Source organism: Neomonachus schauinslandi, chromosome 8, assembly GCF_002201575.2.
Source record: "Neomonachus schauinslandi chromosome 8, ASM220157v2, whole genome shotgun sequence".
Lineage (NCBI taxonomy): Eukaryota > Metazoa > Chordata > Mammalia > Carnivora > Phocidae > Neomonachus > Neomonachus schauinslandi.
In genome coordinates, this window is record NC_058410.1 from 38107588 (window position 1) to 38132346 (window position 24759).

The window sequence follows — 24759 nt, forward strand, 5'->3', positions numbered from 1 at the left end:
ATAGACTGCCCACCTTGAAGTAGAGTTCTTTATTTCTTCCCCCAATCAGACGCGGAGCTGCTCAAAGGCAAGATTTTCGGCCAATCCTGCAGAACCCTCCGCCTCCTCCAAAGGCACACCACCCTCCGCCTCTCCCCTACCCAACTGCAATCCCGTTAAAAGTTTGATGGCGTTCAGTTGAGTGGAGATTAGCAAACAAGTGGAGATTAGCAAACCAAAGTTCGGTCGGCCAGGGACGGTGCAATGCCTGGGGGAGGGGGGGGCAGCCACCAAGGCCAGGAAGGTGGAACACTTCTTTTCCACAAGGGTCTGGGAAAACCCGGTGAGGAAGTGGCGGAGGAGGGAGGGAGGGGAAGGAGTCTGGAGGGAAAGAGAAGGGTGGGGAGGGAAGAGGACGAAGAGGAGGGAGGAGTGAGAGGGAGGAAGCAGAGGAGAGGGTGCAGGGGGGGAGGAAGGAGGCGGGGGAGGGGGAGGAGCTTCAGGAGGCGGCCGCGCGGCCTGCTCCGACCTGCGGGACCCGTGGCCGCATGGCTTCGGTGTCCGCTGCGGCCCTATCGGGCCGCGGGGCCCGGAACCTGCTGCAGTTCCTGCGGCTGGTGGGGCAGCTCAAGGTGAGCGGGCGCCGGGGCGGGCCGTTTGGGGCCGGGCGGGCGGCGCGCGGGGAGAGGCGGGGGTGGCCGCGGCGCCCCGGAGCTTCAGCTCGCGGGGGCTGGGGCCTTCTCGCTCCCTCCCTCCGGCCTCCCCGCCTCGCAGGGGTGGGCCCAGAAGCTCCCCAAGACGCGGGGGCGCGTCTGCACGGTGGGCGGAGGAAGCGCGGCGGGGCTGTCGGGCCCACCCCAGGCTCAGTAGAGCCTGAACCGCAAGAATCCTGTGTGGGGAGGCGAGCCTGGTGCGAGGCGGGGGCCGGCCTGGGCAGCCGTTCGCGAGGTTTCTGGAGAGCAGCCGGCGCGGTGATGTGTGGGACCCTCCGTGCTGGCCTGCTTCTGTCCTGAGTACACGTGGGGCTCACGACCCCTCTGCTGGGCCTCTGAGCCGCGGGCGGGAAGAGCAGAATCCGTCAGTCCGGCAGATTTTAAGTGTGGTCCCTTAAATCTGCCTCTTAGCTACTTCTAGAAATAAGACTTTTTTTTTTTTTTTTAACAGAAGATTTTATATAGTGCACACTGGAGTTGTATCCTGTGCGGCCTTCCTTTCCATTCTAGCCTCCTCTACCCATAATTGGTGATTTTGCAGAATTTCTACAAGTTAAAAGCAGATTATCTGTATCCTGCCGTATTGCAACTGTTTATACAATTCTTTAGAAGTGCAGACTCCTGGGGAGAAAATGCAGTCTCACACGATCACATCCTGATCTGAACAAAAGGCAGAATCATGACTGGTGGTAGCAGGACCAACTAGAAATGCCTTCCTCCTTTCTGCTTCCAAATTGGGAAGTCTATCACTTGTTCAAGTTCAGAGCTTTCACCGGTGTTTTCTGCGCGTGTTGAATGGGGTTGTTTGAAGGCAAAAAGTCCCAACTCTTGTAGTTAGGAAAAACACAATACTTTACAGTTTATGTCTAAAGGACTCGTATATGTTCCATAATTTACACCTTAGTAATGCAGAGTAACTTGACTGTTGGACTCTTGCATTGTATACCTGTGAATTATTTCTCCCTCTTTCTTATTCTCTGACCCCACTGGTTTATTTGATTCCAGATGTTGATCACTTGGTTAGTTAAGCATTTTTTTTGGTAACACTTTCTGAAACCATGACCCTGCTTCTATACCCTATTTCTTGGACTTCCCTTGAAGAGCATTGCAGGTAGTTTAAATATTTATTTTTATAAGCTTCTTTCTCTTCTTCATTTTCATCAGAGAGTCCCCCGGACTGGCTGGGTATACAGAAATGTGGAGAGGCCAGAGAGTGTATCAGATCACATGTACAGGATGGCAGTTATGGCTCTGGTCACCAGAGATGACCATCTCAACAAGGACCGGTAAGCTGATGTGAACTCTGACGCTTGTTAGCATCTCTGGCCTGTGGGTATGCACCGCTTCTCATGACTCACACCTCTATCTAATTCTTGCAGGTTAGTTGATCTGTCAAGAGAAATTATTTGCGGCAGACCATACAGGTTCAGGCTGTAGGAAGGGGAATTTCGTGTGTGATTTCTTCAATTGTAAACTGCATTCTGGGTTTTCTCTTGGCAAGTGATAGAGCTTGCCATGGTCTCGAGAAGACGTAAGTGTGTTATTAGGATTTCCAGGGCCTTGACAGTGAGGTGTGGTATGTGTAAAATTCTGTCATTGTATTAGGATGCTGTGTGCTTTAATCTAGCCCCTTTCATGAATACTAGCACCTGTTTGTGGGGTGACTTTTTGGAGGGGTATTTGCAAGGTGTAGCTGAGAAAGAGGTATCCTGTCCTTCAGTCAGTAAGTGTCTAAAATGCTTTTTGAGCACAGGACAGAGTTTCCGAACAATATTAAGACAGTAAGTAAATCTCCCATGGATGACACAGGTCCCACCTGGATTCTATAAAAAGCCCCAAATTAGTTATATTCAAAAATTAGCAAGGTTGGGGCACCTGGCTGGCTCAGCCGGTAGAGCACGACTCTTGATCTTGGGGTCATGAGTTTGAGCCCCACGCTGGGTTTAGGGATTACTTTAAAAATAGATAAATACATAAAAAGTTTAAGGAAGAACTAGCAAGGTATTCTAATAGAAGAGATCACGTGTTCTTGGGTGATCTTAATCACCCAAGGAGGGTGGAATGAATCTGAGGAGTTGACGGGGTAGAGAAGCAGAAGGCATAGTGTGCAGAGAGGAGGGTATAACCAAAGCCCCGATGGTAGGAAATGAAAGTCTATTTTGGAAATGATACGTAAATCGATTTGTAGCAAAGGTTCATTAGACTTGAGGAGCCCTGTTACTTTGTAGATGGTGTGGAAGTGGGATTTTTGGCAAAAAGTACAAGACAAACGTGGTGGGGAATAGAGATAACAAACCTAAGAGTAGTTGGAGATTTGAACTAGATGACAGAGACAGGCTGCAGGTGGGACACCTGTGAGGAGGTTGTTAGGCCTCGTGCTGCCTTGGAAATAGTAGGCACGTGGAACAGGGGCGTTTATATCATGACCTGCCTCCATTATTTTGACAGTGATTATCCTCATCACTAATCATTATTACTGATAATCATGGCCATTTGCTTAATGATCAACGTGTGCCAGGAACACACATGATCAAATTTAGTTTTTATACCAATCTTATGATGTATTACTGTCCCTTTTTTACAGGTGATAAAATGAAGGCTGACAGAATCGAGCATTTAAAGAAATTAAGTAACTTGGCAAAGGTCACACAGCTAATAAATGGTTGCTGGATTTGGACCCAGATCTGTCCTACTCCACCCATTTCTCCATGAGGGGCTCATTTTTGACATCTAACTAGTATATTGGGGAAATGATTGTTTCTGAATTTTTTATCAGTAAGTAAATTCTGTAACCGGATCATCTCCTCCTGGCTTTGTCATCTGAAGTTATCAACCTTTTCAAGTGATATTTGAAAAACCAGCCATTTAAAAAAAAAAAAAAAATCCATGCTAACAATTTCCCCTGCGTTCATGTATTATTGTGTTGAGTATTCACTAGAAGTTTTGAATCAGACTGTTGTGGGCTAGTAGAATATAATTACTTTAGAAAATACTGCATTAACATACCCTGTGAGGGTGGAAGAAAAAAAAATGCATCTTCAAAATAGTCTAGAGAAAGAACTTATAGTGAATCTAATTTTGTGTCATTATTCACCATTTCTCACCTGGTCAGATGTGTACGCCTAGCCCTGGTTCATGATATGGCAGAATGCATCGTTGGGGACATAGCACCAGCAGATAACATCCCCAAAGAAGAAAAACATAGGCGAGAAGAGGTCAGTGTTAATTCTTGACTCCGCCAGAGATACCTGTTGCTGAAGCAAAGCTAAGTTTATTGGACCCGTGGCGGTAAGAGAGAGCACCTTGGCAGAGTTTGAGCAGTGTCTCAGGCAGGGGAAATCTGGAGAGGATATTTATAGAGTTTAAGGGCCTGGGCTGGAGGATGGTTAGATGGATCTTATGAGACGGACCGCTAGTTAGATTGCACAGAGTGTAGGACAGAAAAGCCTTGGATTGGCAGGACTGGTGAGGCAGAGTCTTAACGAGAGTCTTGAGGAGTAAGCTGTTAGTGCTTACTCTACTTGGGTGGTTGATGGTCTTAACTTCCAGAAGCAAGGATGTCTGACTGGCGTAAGCAGCACACTGGTGTTGGTTGTTCTCAACCTTGTTTAACACGAGATCAGGAGTACATGCCTGCTCCCAGCCTTGTCTAACACAGGGACAGGAAACTGTTGGGTTTCTGTTCTCATTAGTAGGTGGACATAGATAGTATGGCTTTCATTAGAATGAGGGAAGTAGCTAGAACTGGAAGGAATTCTCATCCTGGTTAAGCTCTTTGGAAGAAAGTTCTGTAAATCACAAGTCTAATCATTATTATAATTACTTGCGAATTTTCAATTAGTCCTTTAATTTATTGGTTAGAAGTAACAAAAAATATTTGTAATAGTAGGAAATGAACATCAAAAAAATATTAAATCAATATCAATTTGGGCTCTAAATCCAGAGCCCAGGGCCAAGGAGAAAGACATATTTGAGGCAGAGGTTGGAAAATCCAGGAAGGTTTTGTGTTTTGGTTTTTGTTTTGTTTTGTTTTTGTTTTTTTAATGTTGAATAGCTGGTTCTTAATTTGGGGATTATTGCAAGCTACTTTTATTATAGGAGATTGGTCCTAAATTGCTAAGTGGATGGATCCTTCATCAAAATTCTTTAACAGGGCAGGTGAGCTTGAATAGTTGTTCTCAGAGCTGGGGGAGACTGGAGTTCAGTAGCCAGCTGTATTTTTATCACCCCAGAGGCAAGAAGCTCCACAAGGAATACCAATTCAGGAATTCCGACATTATGGGAACAAGGAAAATTGTGTAAGGAAAGAGTTCTTCCTGCCAAAATACAGATCCAGAATATAGCTCAGCATCATGACAGCCAATAAAAAGGGAGAAGGCTGAGACATTGTTTCTCTATAGGAGTCTAGACTGTTGTGAATAAAGAGTTCCTGGATTGATGGGCAGAATTAATAAGAAAAGAAAGCAATTAGTTCAAGATACCAAGTGGCAGAAAGGAATTAGCCCTGAACCAGAGGATGTCGAGCGATGACAGGACATAGAGGAAAGGGATGGGGAAAAAGACACCCTAATTATACAGCTCATTTCAGGATGCGGGGTAGTTTTATTCAAGGGTCAGTGTGGACATTGTGGAGGAGAAATGGTACACTGAAGTACCAGAGGGTCCTCAGAGACCGTAAAGTGACACAGAGCAGGGAGAAAAGACAAACTGTCCCCATGAAGGTACATAATGAACTTGAGGCTTCCTCCACAGAGGAGCAAGTCAGAGTCTTTTGGAGAAAAAAAGAGTCCATGGGCAGGTTCTCCAGCCACTGGAGATGAGAGAAGACCGGCTACTGTTTTGACAGAAGTGAGGCCTGGCCGGTGACACTTCGTGGAGGGGCCTGGTGCGGCATGAACAGAGAGAGTGCTTCTCCCTCCTGGACGGCCTATCCTGGCAATGATGGGAATTTTTCCGGCCTCGTTATACCTCCTGGCGGCTCCCCACTCGTGTGTTTCCCAGGGGACTCAAGGCCATGATCAGGAGGGACAGGGAAAGCATCTTGAAGAACCGCAGGTTCTTAGACAAGAAACCAAAGGCTTGGAAGAGGGTTGGTAGTCCATTGCCTCTTCCTGCTGCTGGTTAGGATTTGGGAACAGAGAGAAAGATCTGGAAGGTGAACAATTCTTTATGCAGATGGTGTTTATGAGCAAGATTTGGATGTCTGAACCATGCATTAAGATAATTAAATGAGGGTTTCTTGGCTCAAGGTGGAATGCACATAATGAGAGTCAGGCAGCATGATTTGCCCAGAGGCTAGCCAACTGCATCAGGAAGGCTTAAGCTGAAGTAGGAGGGAGGGAAAATACTTGGTGAACTTGGAAGGCTGATTGTTTTGGAGGGGAGCAGGTATTAAGATGAAAGGGAAAATGAGGACATGGAAGAAAAAATTTAGGGCCAAAAGCAATACTTGTTGTCTGATCCCCTTCCTAAACAAGATAAAACAAACTTTATATTATAACCCGAGTGCCTCATAGGGATCATCAGGAACCCATAGGATGGAACTTGAGGCTGGAATATAGCAATACCAGGTTATATTGCTTTTTGAAGAGAGAAACATGAAGTCAGAAGGCAGAATCATGGTAGGTATGTATCTGCCAGGGTTAAAGTTGCTAAAAGTTGCTGAAGAACCAAGAGGTTAAAAGGAGAAGAACCAAGCTTTATTATGGGAGTGAACATGGCAAAATAGAGAAACTGAAAAACATAGTGAACATTTTATAGAGTGCTGATTATGTGCCAGATACCACAAGCTTTGTCTGTATTACCTGTTTTATCCTCACGACAGCCCTTTAGGTAGATGTATGCCATTATTCACCCCATTTTACAGATGCGAAACCTGAAGGACAAAGAGGTTAAGTACCTTGCTCAGGGTTCCACAGCCAGTCATAGGTGAGTCAGGTCCCAAACCCCATTTGAATCTATAGTTTGCAGTTAACTCCTTCGCTGCTTAGCCCCACCAATGGTGTCTGAAGGATGCAGGATGCTTTCTGAGTGCTTGACGCAAAAGTGACCCAAGACGTTTGCTGAAAGCTTATTCAGCTCAGGACTTTTGGCAAATTCTTGGCATGCTTTGCTAACGGGAAGAAGCTAGGAAAATTATCACCCTAACTCTGTGTGTGGACAAGGTGAAACTCCTTCTAGAAGTGGGAGTGGCAGGGCTCACCATGGGGAGGGCAAGTCTGGCATACGCAGCCAGCTACCCCGGAGTTGAGCGAAGTCATTTTCAGAGGGTTCATTTAAAAAGGTAGGCACAATTCTGTGGTGCATGTTGCCAAACAAGGAATATCGACTACCTCGGAGGTCTCGAAAGTACAGTCTGACTGTATAATAACAAATGATATCAAGGAGTATAGATCCAGAAAATCGTTGTTAAATTTTCAAGAAGAGAGCAACAACATATTTGTTATTGGTTTTGGTTTTTTGTTTTTTTAAAGATTTTATTTATTTATTTGACAGAGACACAGCGAGAGAGGGAACACAAGCAGGGGGAGTGGGAGAGAGAGAAGCAGGCTTCCTGCGGAGCAGGGAGCCCGATGCGGGGCTCGATCCCAGGACCCTGGGATCATGACCTGAGCTGAAGGCAGACACTTAACTGACTGAGCCACCCAGGCGTCCTGCTAATTATCTCTTAATATCCCCTTTCAGCCTATGTGTGAGCCTACAAAATACTCTTGTGTCATTTCCTTTATGTTAATGACAATAACTGCCCATTTGTGTAGTGCTTTGTGTTATGCAATAAAAGTATTAACAATAGAAAGTGAATATAATAGTATACAAACAATTTCTTTGAGCTTTGTAATTCAGTGTTACTTTCCTGTTCTTGTTCTCAGGTTTGTTTTGAACTTTAGTATGTTTATGTTTGAAATTTACGTGGGCATCTTGCGATTCATCCCTAAGATGTAAAATCCTTGGCCTCACTTCTGATATTTCTGTAACCATCCCACACCCTCCTTTTGGTGTCTGGTGTGCTGCAGACCACAAAACATATGCTCAGCGAAGCCCATATGAAACACACATTTCTTTAATGTTCACAACTGCCCTCCTTGTAAGCCGTAAATATTGTCCAATATTCCGCTGCCCTTTGGGGAGCTATTTGTGAGAGTTTGAGCCCATTATTCGGCTTTTGTAGTTGAGTTGTTAACTAGATAAATGTGATCATGATTAAAATAATGGTTTGATATTTCAGGAAGCTATGAAGCAGCTAACCCAGCTCCTCCCAGAGGATCTCAGAAAGGAACTTTATGAACTTTGGGAAGTAAGTATATATGATACATTGCTTTTAAGGGTATTGTGATGGAGTTTATATGGCTCGTCAGTGTTTTAGTTGACTTAGATGATCATCACAAGCTGTCTCTAACTTACTTTCTGGTTTGTGTCTGTTTCTTACCTCCTGGCTGCTATAGGAATTTCTCGTGGCTAATAGAAACTTTTCTTCTCTCCAATTTCCCCATTTCCCTTGACGCCATAATGCCTGGTACAGATCTTGACTCAGAGCCCCCTGGATTTCCTGTTGCATTGCTCTCATTCCCCTCCCATTCTGCCCCCCCCGCCCCCCCGCCTGCCAACCCCACACCCACCCACCCATTTCTGGTCCTTGGAAAGAACGTTGGGCCCTCACCACTTCCTGGCTCTGACCCTGGGCATATTCTCCTCTTTGAGTCTGTTGCCCGTCTGTGAAACCTTGAAGGGTTGTTTAGTTCTGAGTCAGGTCCAAGTGAAGTGCTGCCATGATGCCCAGGGCAGAGCGCGGCCCTGTGGGTGCTCACTCCCCTCCATTGCTTGACGGCGTAGGGGTTGGCTGGACGGAAAGGGCAGGAAGAGTGGAAAGAGCAAAGAAAGCCATTGTGCTCCCATTGCTCCCCTCCTCCTGGCACTGGTTTCCATTTGTGGAGGAAAAACAACAGCAAACAGACCCTTGTCTACTGCAGTTTCTCACTTCCCTCCAGTCCACACTGGCCATTCCTTGCTTGAGTCCTTAGCCCCCCTCCTTACCCTTGGACATCACTACCTCATACTCTCACTCCTCCCGGCTCCTTTAAAGCCCTGCTCACCACTCCTGCCTTCAGAAGCTGATCTTTCACCTTTCCCTTCACATCTTCAGGCCTCCACCCTGCCTGGCTCGCCCCCGAGCCTCAGAGCTGGCAGAGTTCCCTTGCCAAGGCCTAGCACGCTGGATCAGCTCTTTCCTTGACTTGGGAAGACGGGGGGCAAGTTGGGAAGTGTCGCTGTTGAACCCTGGATAGATGTTTCTCCTAAGAATGCCATTTTACTCCGTGGTTAGAGTCTGTGGCAGGCTGTCATTGCTATGGTTACCTGGTTTAGGGGATGACATAAGCATCCTTCCCTTGTGAGGCTGTAGGCTGTGATGCAGAGGGCAGGACTTGCCGCTGGAGAGACCTGGATTTGGATCCCACCTACTTCGGCTGAGTGGCTTGGCTCTCATGGGCCTGTTTCTCCTAGAACGTGAGAATACAGCTCCGCATGCCCTTAGCCACAATGAGGAAATCTACAGAATTCAGGGAGCCAGTTAAAAAAAAAAAACGAACCTGATCTAACTTGACCTCACACAGTAAAATCTTAACCTGAATCAACATGAGGCTGTTTAGAGTCCCCACATCCCGGCCACCCCCCACCCCCGGCCTTGGTGTGAAAATCAGTATTCTTTGATGTAGAAATATTCATCTGTTTGGCAACCGAGCCTGCCCTAGACTCCACTAGGGGTTTTCTGTAATATGTACTATCCATACCATATTATTTTCTAAATTAAAAATATGCTGAAAACTGAAACAGGTTTTAAGGTAAAAGACTGTGGCCTATTAATGCCTGCCTTGCCAAATAATTATGAAAATTAAATCTGGCAAAATATGCATGGTATCTAGCTGGAGGCTGGCTCAGGTGGCGTCTGTTACTAGGTATAACAGGATTGCTTCAGGGAAAAGAGTCCCTTGTGCCAAAGTATGTACTTGCAAGTGAACTTCTGGAACACTATGAATTGAGGAATAATAGAATGGAGTTGGGTTGCATTTCATATATAGAAAGAAAAAAAAAATGGCCCTGAGCTTATGAAACTAATCCCATGTCTCTAAGAAGTGAAGACTCCCAGAATTTGAAAACCTTTTATAAGAATTGGTACCCTTGTGTCTCCTAATTATTGTAAACAGAGTGACAGTATCTGTTAAATTATTTTCGCAGTTAGCCATCAGCAACTGGCTCAAAAAAGCTTACTGCAAAATTTACTTTAATGACAAAAATTAATTTACTTTAAATTTACTGCAAAATCTCCTTTAATTTAATTAAGTAGCTTCCAAAAAGACTTTGGATTTGGAAAAAATTTAAAATACAGAGCATTAAGTGACTTGATAACCCCCAAAACTAGTGACAGTTTTATGATCTTGTTAAAGTCACTGTTGAATTAATTAAGCTTGTTAAAGAAGATCTCAGGCCAGGTACACAGTTGGCCACTTGGAATGTGACAGTCCTCCTTGAGAATTGTTGCTGCCGGGCCAGCCAAGAGCTTAAAAGAAAATAGCAAGGAATTAAATTACTTTGTTGGTGAGACTGTGGGATGTTGATTGATGCGGAGGAGAGAAATTGTGAGCTTTTTTGCTTTCTGACATGAACGTCATCTTTGCATGCTCTAGAAGGGTTGGGAGCTTGTTTTTCTGTTAAGAGCCAGAGGGGGCAAAATGAGGACCATATAAATAAGCAGCAACACATTTTTCAGACAGAATTACAGAAATTCATTCAACAGAGAATAGTATTCATGGCTCTTAAACTCTCCTTAACCAATTCGTACACCCCTATGAATGAAGTAGCTGCCTCAGGTCAAGAGGGTAAGGTCACCAGGGCCGGGAGGTACAGACTGAGCATAAATAGAAGTCCCAGTGTTTACTCTCCACGGAAGAATGTGCGTGTGTATGTGGGTGCCGATGCGAGTGGGCACAGGTATATTTAGGTTTATTTAGAAATCATGAAAACAGAGCAGGAAAATGGACATCTCTAATATCTAATATTATTTTGTAAAGAGAGTGTTAAACATTAGAATTATCCCTAATTTCTTTGACCATTTCTCCCCATCCTATTCCTGTTAAAGCCTAAATTTCAGGAACCTGGAGTATCACTTTCCACAATACATGTTTCTCACAGCCCACAGAATCATCTGACGAAAAAGCCTAGCTCTGGGCGTGGTACCTCAGAAGAAGATATTCCTCTCCCCTCTTCTCTCCATCATATGGATGAATTGTGTACCCCTAAAATTCACATGTACCTCCGAATAAGACCTAATTAGAAGATAGGATTTTTTTTTCTTCTCCATTCAATAGTTTATTCTCAGTACCTAGTAAAATATAATATACGATGTAGACAATAAATATTTGTTGAATGAATTGACAGGGCTTTTTATTGATACTGTGAAGGAGGTTTTTTTAATAATTATATTTCAAATTTTTATTGTTCATCTTGAAATATAACTATATCATTTCAAGTGTTCTCCAATGAGGAAATGATAATTGGAGAATTTTTTCTTTTTTTTGAGATAGGATCTAAAAAATTTTTTGGAGTTAGAATTTTTACAGAGGCAGTCAAGTTAAAATGGGGTCATTAGTTTGGGTCCTAATCCAATATGACTGGTGTCCTTATAAAAAGGGGAAATTGGACACAGAGACATATATTGGGGGAGCACCATGTGAACATGAGGGAGTCCTTCTATAAGCCAAGGAGGAGGGCCTGGAGCAGATTCTTCCTCACAGCCCTTGGAAAGAACCAATCCTGCCAACACTTTGATTTCCGACCTTAGCCTCCAGAGTTATGAGACAATAAATTTCTGTTGCTTAAGCCCCAGTATGTGGTTCTTTTTATAGCAGCCCTAGAAAACTAATTCATTCTCTATCTCTCTTTTTCCTCTCTCTAATACCTTTGGTACTATGTAGTGGCTACTTTAATATTCTTACCTATTTTTTAATTATCTCTGTATTCTGTCTCTTTGATTCTTTACTGTGTCTGTTAGAATTCTGTAAAACTAGAGGAAAACCCGTGTCCAAGGGTCTCTTAGGTAGCAGGTGACAAAGCCTGCCTCCTCGTTCAACATTTTCAACATTTTCTTTATATCATGATGCAGTGTGGTGGTTAAGTGAACAAGCACTTACAGTTTTATCATATTTAGGACACCATACCAGTTACTTATTTGTAGTTAGAGACTCTCTAGGACTGCTAGACAATTACCAGAAATTTGGATGGCTTTAAACAACAGAAAATTATTGTCTCACAGTTCTGGAGACTAGAAGTCCAAAATCAAGGTGTTGGCAGGGCCATCCTCTGAAGGCTCCAGGGAAGGATCCTTTCTTGCCTCTGCCTGGCTTCTCGTAGATGCCTCTTCTATTTTTATTTCTACTTATTTATTTATGTATTTATTTTTAAGAGAGAGAGAGCGTTTGTGAGTGGGATGGGGAGGGGCAGAGGGAGAGAGAATCTTAAATAGGCTCCATGCTCAATGAGGAGCCTGACTCGGGACTTGATCTCACAACCCATGAGATACGACCTCAGCTGAAATCAAGAGTTGGACGCTTAACCCATTTAGCCACCCGGGGAACCCCTCTGATAGATGCCTCTTCTGGCTTTGGCATTCCTTTCCTTAAAGACACATCGCTCCAGTCTGGGCCTCCATAGTCAGTGGTGTTCTCCCTGTGTCTGTATCTGATATTCAAATTTCCCTCTTCTTATAAGGACACCAGTCATTGGATTAGGGTGCATCCGAATCCAGTATGACTTTATCTTAATTTGATTACATCTGCAGAGATCTTACAAGATCCCATTGATAGATTCCAGGTAGACATGAATTTTTGGAGAACACTATTCAACCCAGTATATAGACTCTCATATTAACTTAAGCATTTTTATAATTCATGTCCAACATTAGTACTTGGACTTCAGTGTCCAATTTCCAGGGTTCAGATACTCTGTTTACTACCAGTGTGATCTTGGGCAACTTACTGAACATCTCTGTGCTCAATATCCTCATTTATAAAATGGCAACAGTAATAGTATACCTATTTTATAGGTTGTATGGCAATCAAATTAATTAATATATGAAAGGACTTGGAATATTGCCTGACGCATGGTAAGCTCTATCTTTCCCCTTCTCCAGTCTCTATGCTCTGATTTTGGTTTAAGAAAATACGGTCATTCTGTAACTGAGGAACTTAGACTAGTACCAGTTACATAGGAAATGCTAGTTGATTGATTGCTGAAATGTTAGTCATAGCTGTTCACCACTATAAATAGCTTTCAGCCCAGAGGGTCATGTCTATTTAATGCAATTAAACATCCTTGATTATAATTTATCTTTGTCATAGAAGTGTGAAATCAAATATCAGCAAGTCAAGAGAAAACATTTTCATTTTTCTCAAAGTATCACAGAAGGATGTTCACCCCACCACCTGCCTTTCACTTTAAAGAAATATGCCATGAGTCCCCAGACAAAGCAGGAGTTGCTCCTCATCCAGGATGCCTGGCATACCTACCTGCCCCGGGATTGTATCCCACCCCGAATTTTCTCCATGTTGCCTGAAGTTCAGTCAGTTGGAGATACAGTGGGTGAACAGGTACCCTTTAAAAAAAGTCTCCCTACCAAGGACACTTTGTAGTTCAGGTGCAATATTTTATTGGGGAGTCTGATGCAGAGCAACATGCGGATCCTGGGTCCCCAAGGGGGAGTCACTAGGAGGTGGGAAAGTGGAAGATGCAAGAGAGAAACTTCCCATAACGCTTCAGTCGGGCCAGCCGGTCCCCAAGGAAGAGGGAGGAGACTTGTGGCCTCCCTGTCCCTTCCTTGCTTTCTCTTCCCTTTTAGGACCCAGACTGTATCTCTTTCCTGCTTGAACTCCTTGTTCTTCTGTTGCTCCACAGAACCCCAGTCCGAGTCATTTCGATAATTTGGCTTCCCCGGTCCCACCTGGAGGCTGCAGAGTGCTGATGCAGGGACCCTCCTCTCGCCACCTTAGGGAGTGGAGTCACTCACTCCCCATCCAGGCCTCCAGGCTCTGCTGAGCCTCAGGGCTGCAGCGCTTCCTCGGGAGGCACCACGCAGCCTCTCTGTCTTTGGCCCCATGTCACCTGTCCATCCCTCTCTTCGCCCACCTGCTTTGCCTCTCCTCCCCCACCGTGACAGCAAGTAATCTTGCCTCCTTCAATGAGAAAAGAAATGCTTCCAGATGGGAGCTTTTTTCAGCTTGTTTGTAAGCCTTGTAAATAATGTTTCCGTACCCTATTTTGAAATAAACCTCCCTGGACACCACATTTCCCTACTTCCCTTCGCCACCAGATAGATAGGCATCGTCTCCACTGCCCCCAGCCCGCCGTGTGACTCAGCCCCGCATGCGCGGCTCTTGCCGGGGTCACAGACTGCCTCTGTGCGGCCCCGTCTGGCGAGCCCTTCTCTGCCTGGGGGCCCCCTGACCCCCGGGCCGCTCGCAAGATGTTGCCTCGCCTTGGTGAAGTTCTCTCCTCCCTCAGGTCTGTGACATTGCTCCCTCCTGATTTTCTTTGTACCTTCCGGGCTCTTCTTTCTGAGTTTGTTCAGGGGTTCCTCTTCCTTGGCGGACTTGGTCAGAGCCGGTGGTCCTTTCCCAGGGCTGTGTCCTTGGCCTTCTCCTTTCTACACACTCCTCCCAGGCTTCAGTGGTCACATCTTGATTATTCCGAGTGTTCTCCTGAAAATCTTCCTCCTAAGCTCCAGACTTACAAATCCAGCAGCCTAATGGGCAGCTCCACCTAAATATCCTGCTCAACCGGTTCATGGCATCCTCATTTTCTTCAGCCATTTTTATTATTTGTAAAACCATTTTATTGAAAAGTAAAACACAGAAAAGGACACAAACACCTGTGTATAGCATAATGAGGTACTGGAAGGATAACATTCCTTGTAACTACCACCTACATCAAGACTTGGAACTGTGCCGGGGTGCCTGGTGGCTCAGTTGTTAAGCATCTGCTTGCGGTTCAGGTCATGATCCCGGGGTCCTGGGATCGAGCCCCGCATCAGGCTCCCTAGCTCTGCGGGAAGCCTGCTTCTCCCTCTCCTGCTCCCCCTGCTGTGCTCTCTCTCTCACTGTCAAATAAATGAATAAAATCTTAAAAAACAAAAAGATTTGGAACTGTGCCACTCCCCTGTAGAAGCCCTTTCTTGTGCCCAGACCAAGCCCAACCACTCCCTCCAAAAGTAACCACTGCCCTGATTTTCACAGGGATCACCTGAATTTCTTCATGGATTTATCACCCAAGCGGTCATCCCAAATTGTAGTTTAATCCTATCCATTTTTTTAAAGCTTTAATATATCTTTTAAATCTCCTTTCATCTACAGTTGCCCCTCCCCTCTAACCCCACCCCATCTCTTTCTCTTTCTTTCAAGTTATCCGTTGAAGAATCCAGACCATTTGGCTTACAGAGTTTTCCATAGTCTGGGTTTTGCACACTCATGATGCAGTTCTGTTCCTCTGTTTTATTTTCTGCAGATTGGCCTATGAATCCAGAGCCTGGATCAGACTCACGTTGGATCTTTTTGGCAAAACTGTAGATGGTGTTGGATTCTTTATCCTGAGGCACATAATGTTTTCTTGATAAACTGAGAATTGTAATATACTAATGTTTTTGTCTTGTTTTCATTTAGTAGCTGAAATAATTGTATAAGCAGAGGCTTCTTCCTCATCTCCTCTTTGGTTGCAGTTCATATAGGAAAGGTGGGATAGAAACTTGACTTTGGTCGCTTCCTTGATAGCAGGAAAGGCAGAGTAATCCAGCCTCATTCATCTTGAACATGCTTCAGCCAGACCTCCTGTTTTGTTTTTTTGTTTCAACAGGCAGCGTTATTTCAAGACCACAATATGTGCAGTGGGGTGCTTGCTGCTACTGAGTTGGTTATTGTTCTTATGCTTCTTAACGGACAGAGTTAGGATATACATGTGTGTATTCCTCGTGGGTTCATGGTGATATTTCCAATTCAAATACAGTACTGCACAGTTTTTACTTAACCTCTTGTATGGTATGTTTTAACCTCTTCTATGTTATCCTTTCTTCCACACAAGGAATCCTGAATTATATAGGCTTTATCCTTCTCTACACATGTACCCGTCTCAGAGTAACAATTGTATATACCACCATCATCAATTCTGATTACTGAAAACAGTTTAAAAAATTGTCTTGCCTATGCTGTCTCCGTTCTTCCTGTATTTTTTTTATGGTTGTACTCTACCTAGATTGTACTCTAGACTGTTACATTACTATTACATTACATTAACCATAACATATTGTTCTTACACCTCGCTGAATCTTAGTTCTGCAAGTACCTGTTGATGCTCACTACCCGTCCTTATGTCATTTTGTCCTGGTCATTTTGGCTGTCTGAAACTTGTTCTCTTGTAGGTTCTTCAAGAAGGGCTCATAGGAACAATATGCTTTAAACTTGCCTCTCTGTTCTTTATACTGGAAGGTCAGTTTTATAAAATCCTTGGCTCCCAGTTTCTTTCCTTGAATATCTTAAGTACATTACTCCCATTCTCTTTGGTCCTAAAGCAAAGTCTAATAATAATTTTATTTTCCTTACATGTCCAATTTTGTTTCTGCATAGGTGTCCAAAGGATTTTTTAAAAATATATATGGTAATTTTATTTGAATGTGTCTTGGTGTTGGTCCTTCTGGGTTAATATCCTTAGCTACTTAGTGTGTGTTTTCAATATATACTTTCAAATTAAAAAAAATTAATGTCAAGAAAAATTTTTTGAATATAGTTTATCTTTTACTTTGGTTTCCTTTTTTCCTCCAAAACACCTACATACCTGTAATGTTGGTTCTTCTTTGCCTGTCTTTAATATTTGTCACCTTCCCTCAGATCCTTTATCCTCTTCATTTCTTTTTGACTTTTAAACCTAACTTCCTTTTCAATTTCTATTTCTCTTGAGGTATTATTTATCATGTTTAAATATCCCTGTGTTTCTATTTGCTTAGCCTTCACTGCAAAAATGACTTTTTCTTTTATCTCTAATGCTTTTTATATGGTTCTTTCATGTCTTAACATTTCCTTAGCATCTTTTAGTTCTTTTTGAAGTAGTTTCTTATAGATTTGATCCTTTTAAAAAAAATTAAGGATGTCTTTCTGATGTGAATTATCTGTAGAGATGTCATTTTGCTCCTTGTTCTTTTTATCTTCTGGTAGGCTTGTATGGGATCTCATCTCTGTGCTTTTTCTGTTGCTCATTTTGATACACAATTAGTTTTCCCAAACTTTTGGAAGGAAACTTGGTTCAGATAACTTAAAAAAAAAATGTATTTATTAATTTGAGAGGGGAGAAAAGGGCAGAGGGAGAGGGAGAGAGAGGATCTCAAGCAGACTCCCCACTGAGTGTGGAACCCGGACGGATGCGGGACTTGATCACACGACCCTGAGATAGTGACCTGAGCTGAAATCGAGAGTCAGGTTTCAGCTCTCCCAGGCGCCCCCAGGTAACTTTTTTGAACTTCACAGAGCTTCCTCATCTGCTCTGTTTTGTTTTGTTTTAATATATGGTGGCCTGCGTTCAGAGATTCCCTGGCTTTGTTCTCTTTCTCCACTTTTATCTGGACTTTTTCTTTTCTTCTTTTTGTTATCCTTACGCCACTCACTTTTGATTCCACCCCCAGCAGTTTCTCTTCCTATGGGGCCCTGGTCTGGAGGGAGCCCCAGCAGGTCAGACTGGCGAATTCACCAGGGCTGGGCTTGCGTCAGCTGCTCCTGGAGCTGAGGTTCTCCTATTCTCAGGTCCATCAGATGCCCTGTTACTCCTGCTGATGGAAAGCAGGGTTCATGCCTAGAAGTGATTTGTCCCCACTTAATGTATATTTTGTGATTCATGGTAATGTTATGTTGCGTAGTTTTGTTATAAATATTCATTAGGTTTTGGTTTTGCTGTTTCTTTGCTCTGTCAGTTTTTTGGGTCTGTTTCTCCCCTTTGCTCCCTCTTGAGTTACCCATGCCAGAAACTAAGGAGTCATTTTTAGATTTTCCTTTCGTTCATGTCCACATTTTGGTTTACTTCTTCATCCTTAGTATTTCTCAAATCTGCCCACTTGTTCCATCTTCGTTGCCACGAGATTAGGCCAGACCAGATTCTCCTAGCTGCTCTGCTGGTGTTACCAAGTCTCAGAGCCTGATTTCCCTGCCTCTAGTCTAGCCATTTTCCACACTGAGGGTAAGATGATCTTTCTACAATGTCTGATCATGACCCTTCTGGCCTGAACCCTTTCAGTGATGTCCAGTAGCTGCAGGATAAGCTGAAACCCCTTTATCACAAACCACAAGGCCTTTCAGGAGCTGACCCTTCCTCCCCCCTTCAGCCTCTTCTCTCTCCTCTTCCTCCTGCAATTAATTCTGCATCCTGTCATGAGAAACTGCCTGCAGTAAGTTCCCCAAAGATGCCATGGCGTCTTCTTACTTCTAGAGCTTTCTTGGCCTCACTGTTCTCCTTGCCCTGCCTCATTGTTGGAAAATGAAATTGGGAAATGCCTGTACCATTACTTTTTGAGGAAAAACCCAACAATTTATATTTTTAAAAGAAACATGTAATTTCACCAGAATTTGTTATACAGTGGGTGGTCATTTCCTAATGGTCTCGAAATCTTTTTTTCTTACTTTCAATAGAGAAAAATCCTGAACTGCCATGCCTTGAGTATATTTGACTTCTTTTTTGTTGAATAATGAACTTGAATTATTAAATATAAATATATAATTATAAATGTGAATAAGCATTTAAATAATTATTTTTAAGTGCCTTTGAAATAAAACAAAATGTATTTGGTTTCATATTAAAACGATTTCCCTGTACAATTGTCAGCTCTATCAAAATCCAAATAGCTGCCTTTATAAGAATAAGGCATCTAATAAAAACCGAGAAACCTTAAGTGAGTCACATCACATCACCCTGCCAAGAAAGCATGACAGGTTCATTATCCAGACACATCTGGGGTGGAATTACAAATGAGCACTTTGCAGGGAAACCAGTTGGGAACACTTTGGTCTTAATAGAAAAACGATTCTATCTAGTATTAATTGGGACTTGGGGTTGTGTGACATGTGTCATGCTCTACGAAGCAGCACTCCCGGAGCCGCTTGTTTCAGGTTTGCACTGAGGAGGGCAGGACCAGAAGGCAGAGGAAAGACAAAAAAGCCGCTCCCCAACCACTGCCTTCAGCACCACCTTGTCACCAGGACGTGCGCATGCACGCGCCATTGCGCGAAGAACCCGCAGATCCTGCCCGTGTCCTCCAGAGTCACACCCCAGGGGGACCTGTTTGGAAAGCACGGACAGAGATTTCCATTGTAAAGGGACAGCCAAAATTCCATGAGAAAGCTAGAAATGCCCTTGAAAAGGAAGCTTGACCGTTTTTAAGTGGGGAGGGAAATAATTTGAGAAGCATGCGATGAAATATTAGCTTGAAGTTAAAAAGAGCTCCACCACTGCGGTGGATGAAAGAATAATGATCCTGAAGACACGGTACCAGCCGGGGAGAAGGAGGCCTGGAGTGTCGATGCGAACCGAAGAGACTTGGGAGGCATCTGGCGGAGGACGCAGAATGGCGAGCGTACCCTCCTTGCCCGGAGGGCTGAGAGTAAGCGGTGAAGTTTCGGAGGCCGCAGCTCTGTGAGGGGCTTGCGCGTGGTCGGGAGGGGTGGCCAGTACAGAACGTGCTTTTAGCTGCGAGTCTGATTCTCATGGTGCTGCTTTCGTCCTTAGGAGTATGAGACCCAGTCAAGTGCAGAAGCCAGGTTTGTGAAGCAGCTGGACCGATGTGAGATGATTCTTCAGGCCTCCGAGTATGAGAACCTGGAGAGCAAACCTGGGAGGCTGCAGGACTTCTATGATTCCACGGCAGGTACTCAGCGCTGTCCTCAGGAAACACCGTTTTAGTTGGGCTTCCTCCTGGCGTAGTGACTGGCGTCGCGTTAGTGGGATCCGCTGTTGTTACCTTCTAATGACGCTTCCTTCCACAGGGAATTGGTGGGCTTCCTGGTGAGGGGCAGCCTGGCGCGTGAGAGCATTGCTGCCCTTTGCTCTGAGCGGCAAGCCAGGGTCACAGTCACAGCTGGCTCTGTGCCCCAGGCAGTGCCTTCCCTGGCCTCTCTCTGCCCTCCCCGAGAAATAGAAAGCATAAAGCTTACCCAACTTGAGTCAGAGGTGGGTTTTGAGATTCAAAAGAGAGAATGTCTGTGAAAGTGCCTTATAATCTGGAAGTGCTTTATAGAAGTAAAGTCATAGAAGATGGAGGTAGAAAAAGAGATGTTGAAAGTAGAAAACCCCAAACCGTGAAGTCACCATTGTCATTATAGTGCTTCATGGCACGGACCTGGCGTTCAACTGGTTCCAGTTCTGCCCTATATAACCTATGTAACCTCCAGCAGATTAATTAACCTAGCTCTGGACCTTAGTTTCCATATTATTAAAATAAGGATAATTATAGGGACACCTGTCAGGCTCAGTCAGTGGAGCAAGCAACTCTCGATCTCAGGGTTGTAAGTTTGAGCCCCATGTTGGGTATAGAGATTACTTTAAAAAAAAATCTTTAAAATAAGGATAATTATAGAATCTACTTTATAGAGGTATTTCCAAGATCTAGCGGATTAGTTCGTGTGAAGTGCTTAGCATAATACCGGGCAATAAGCCTTCACTGTCTTCATTGTGATACAATTTCTGGTGAAGCTCAGAGCCTGTAGGAGTACTGGCTGGGGTTCGTAGGGCTTCCCTGGAGCACAGCTCCGTCTCTCGTCCCCCGGAGTTCCTCAGGCTCAGCTCGGCCCCCGTCTCCCCTGAGAGCACTGCTAGAGATGGCCCGTTGGGGACTTTTCGGGACGTCACGTGGCTCCCAGCTCACAGGCTGTGCTCCAGGATATGATGTGCATCATCATGAGGTTGATTTGACTCTCCTTCCCTCTTTTCCAGCCCCACTTCCTCTGCATCAGACAAGGCCCTCCTTATTTCTGTATTGGATTCTTGTCATTACTTCCTAACTCCGTCAGCCAGGCTCACGAGCTCATCCTGCAGGACTCAGTGTTTTCCTCCTTTGTAGACATAGGTATTATCACATCTTCATTTTCAAAACTTCTGTGTTCAACAGCTGTGCAGTCTGAGGCCACTCCTCTCCCTGGTCTCCTTTTCTGATCCCTGTCAGAATTAGGCGTTCCCTTCTTTTTGCTCAATCTGCATTTGGTCTAGAGCTTTCCACAGTGTTGTGACAGTCTGACTTGCGTTCTCTTTAGTGATGTTTCTTGTTGGGTCTCTTCCCAAACCCCCAGTTGCTCACTCTACCCCATAGTAAACTGTTTGAGGGCCAAGACCAGGTTTGTCTCATCTGTTTTTGTTACAGGTGGTGCTCAGAAATGTTTGAGTTCAGTTAAATAGAATAGCAGTCTAAACTAGGGATCAGCAAACTATGGCTCATGGGCCAAGTTTGGACTGTTGCTTGTTCATATAAATAAAGTTTTATGGAAACAGCCACACTTATTCTCTATGTATTGTCTTACAGCTTTTACACCCCAGCAGCAGAATTGAGCAGAATTGAGTAGCTGGCAACAGAGACCACATAGTTCACAAAGCCTGAAGTATTTACTGTGTTACTCTTTACAGCAAAGGTTTGCAAACCTATTCTAAGCAATGACTGGGTTCCAAGATAGCATATTTTGGCAATAATGTAACTGAAATACAAGTCATGTTTGTGTGGTGCTTTGCATTTTAACGCTATCATTTTCTATTTTGATACATTCACAGTGAAAAATAGAAAATGAAACATGAGACTCCTAGTAGAATCAAAAAATTGGAGGTAGGAGGGTCATCTGGTTTAAACTCCACATTTTATTGAGGAAGACACTGGAGCTGAGAAAGAGGATAGTGCTTCCTCAGCTGAGTTTAGGTTAAAATTCACTTTACTTTCCGCTTTGATGTACCACTCTATTAAAAAATTAATAATTGTAAGTAATGTAACTGATATAAGGCGTGGTTTCTTACTTATCCCAATAATGCTTGAAGGAAAAAACAAGTTTAGTTAGGGAGAGGTGAAGATGTACATTGTGACCTTTTTAGTAATCTGTACCCCCAGCATGGGGCTCGAACTCGTGACCCTGAGATCAAGAGTCGCATGCTCTGCCGACTGAGAGCCAGGTGCCCCCCTTATGAGGATTTTGAAGGGGACATAAAGGCTTTAGTTTGATAACACATTTTTATTTCTCTAATTCAGTCACCACTTAAGGCTTTTTCTCTTTTCTTTTTGAAACTCTGTGTGTTCGAGGAACAGCGTGGAGGCCAGTGTGGCTTGTGGGGGTAGATGAGAGGAGAGGGTTGCAGGTGAGGCCAGAGAAGTGGGCTGAGGCCCGCCGGCCAGTATTGGTGGTTGGCGTGGGCTCTGAGTGAGATGGGGACCCCTTGGAGAAGGTGGACTGCAGGACGAGCATGATCTGACTTATGTTTTGAAAGGGTCACTTGGGCTGGAAGCAGGGAGACTGACTGGGGGCTATTGCAGTCTTCTAGTGGTTTGAGCCAGGTGGTAGTGGTAGAAAAAGGAAGGGGTGGTCAGATTCTGGATATATTCTGAATATAAAGGTCGACAAGATTTGTGTGGTGGTGTTTATGAGAGAAGTCCCAAGGATTTTGGTCTGAGCAACTATAGAAGAATGGAGTTGCCACTAGATGGAGAAGATGGGGGAAAAATAGGTTTCAGAGGAGAAAATCAGGGGTCCCAAAAGCGAAGGGAAGAAAGTGTTTCAAGAGGGAAGGAGGAGCCATCGGATTCAGCAATGTGGAGCTAATTGGTGTGTCCTCAATAAGAGCCATTTTGGTGGAATGGCAGTAATTGCATGAGCTTTACATAGTGGGGCAGAGAGTGGCCTGGAGGCAAGGGGAACATAGAGGACAGACCCAAGCCCAGTGACAAAAGCCATGTGAGAGAGGAAACGGCCACTGTGTGACAAGGCTGCAGGGAAAGCCATATCCTCAGGACGAGCCAGACATCAGCGCAAGAAAGTGAAGGGAACGTTCAAAGAAGAGGTTGAGAATAGGGAATAAATGGAACAGTTAAATGTGGAATGAACGGTAAACAACAAAAGGTACTGGCAAAACAAAAACCAAAACCAAAAAACGAAAATACAGGGAAGGATGGTGGGTGTAATATTCCCATGTGCCAGCCACTTTGAACCTAAGATAGCTTGTAGGTTGGTTGCTGCCCAGGACAGAAATCTGGGAGGGCTGAGGAGCAGGGAAGACAGCACAGATCAGTGGGGTATGGTGTAGAAGTGTTTGCGAGAGGAACGTTTGCATCCTGGGACAGCCTAGACCTTCTGCCTTCCTACTAGTCTTTCTGTATGTAGGTGCTTTGTTCCCCCATCCTTTGCAGTTTCCGAACGGGCAGGGATTGCTTTCAGTTCTCTGGGTGCTGTCCTGAGTTTCTTTGTGGTTCCCAGTGGAAGCATTCAGAGGCCGCCTGGTGCGGTCTCCCCTAGCTCTGCCTAATGGGACAGTTCTTTGTCCGATCCTCATCCCTAGTGCTCGGTGGCATCTGGGGTGACGGAGCATGATCTCCAAGTGGTCCCCTCCCCAGGACCTGGAGTTGTGTTCTTCTGCGTTGGAGTGAATCTCAGAGTCGAGCCCCTGACAAGCCTGGGATCAAGCTGGAGACATTGATGGATTCTCTTGTCAGTATCTTTTTCCGGTCTTCTTGCCTTGCAGGAAAATTCAGTCACCCTGAGATAGTCCAGCTTGTTTCTGAACTTGAGGCAGAAAGAAACGCCAACATAGCAGCTCCCACCAGTGAGCTGAGCTCCTGACGTGTCCTCTGTTGCTGCACTCCTGTGACAGACATTGTGTTTTGCCCTTTCCTGGTGGTGTGTTTTGCCACTGTTGCTGTGTTGATTCCCCGGATGTGAGTCTGTTTATTTTCCATTGCCTGGACTCCAGTAAGAAACGTGTGATACAATCTGGATAATAAAAGAAGCTAAGGAACAGGATGTGGTCCTGAAAATGCCCTGGATGAAGGCTGGGGGCAGTGGGGAAGAGCTCTGTATGAACTAAATAAATAAATTTTTAAAACCTTAAGCTTTGGCGTATTTATTGGAGATTTTAAATCATTTTATTCTAAACTAATAACCCATAACCCTGAAGGCCCGATTCATGGATTGATGGAAAATTAAGTTATGATGGCTTTTAAGAACAGATTCTTCAGCTGACTTAGTGATAAGGATCCAGGAAAAGAATGTATCACAATGAATTTACGAAATGCTGCTTTGTTCAGATGATCACTCTGTGGAGCCCCATTGTTCATTTCACTGTGACCTGCTTTAGACCCTTGGTCATAGACTTGTAAACCTGTTAACAGGTTCTGCCTCTCCCCCTAATCCATTTGGTCATTTGGGGATAAATTCAGGCACACAATGTCAAGTGCCACTTGTCTGCCTCTGTGTAATTTTTCCCTGTCTGATGTATAAATATTCAGACCTTGATTTATAAGAACATTGATCGCCGGGTAAGAAATCTGTAATCAGAAGAGTATTACTGGGGTCGCTGCACCTTATGTAGGGAACACAGATCCAGTTTCTTCCCCTCATTTCCTTTCATTGGATAAGTAACCTACCCTGCTTGCCTTTAAGTGATGCACAACCACTGAATGGTGAGGCAAAGAAGACTATCCATGCCAACCTGCCCAGTATTTTGATGTGAAGCAATGATGCCTATCCCTTTAATTCAAGTGTCAGTTTCCATGTGAGGGCCTGCTAGTCTGGCGTGGTGAGAATATTCTAGGCAGCGTTTCTTTGGAAACTCTTTGCAGTATCCATGGATACCCAATCTGCCAGAAGCAAAGTGCATGATCTCTTCAGAAGCAACACACGTGTACATATAGCTCCTCTGCACTGAAAAGAGCAATGCTGCTTGGCTTCAACATAACTGTTGCATCTTATCAGGATTTTGGATTTTTTTTTCTCCTGGCATGAACATACACCCATAAAATAATTGCAGATAAAAA

At 44.3% G+C, this 24759-nt stretch overlaps 1 protein-coding gene across 2 annotated transcripts; it reads left to right on the forward strand.

Moving 5' to 3' along the window:
* The first annotated feature begins 426 nt into the window (after window positions 1-426).
* HDDC2 (HD domain containing 2) lies at window positions 427-23828 on the forward strand. 2 transcript variants are annotated; one of them, XM_021693150.1, is made up of 6 exons: window positions 427-611; window positions 1857-1978; window positions 3805-3907; window positions 7918-7986; window positions 19491-19629; window positions 23469-23828. In XM_021693150.1, the coding sequence occupies exons 1-6, from the start codon at window positions 528-530 to the stop codon at window positions 23564-23566; spliced, it is 615 nt and encodes a 204-aa protein (XP_021548825.1). In that variant the 5' UTR covers window positions 427-527; the 3' UTR covers window positions 23567-23828. The 2 variants fall into 2 exon arrangements, with proteins under 2 accessions (XP_021548825.1, XP_021548826.1); XM_021693151.1 differs by having other exon boundaries at window positions 465-611; window positions 19491-19625; window positions 23469-23566.
* The last annotated feature ends 931 nt before the right edge of the window (window positions 23829-24759 follow it).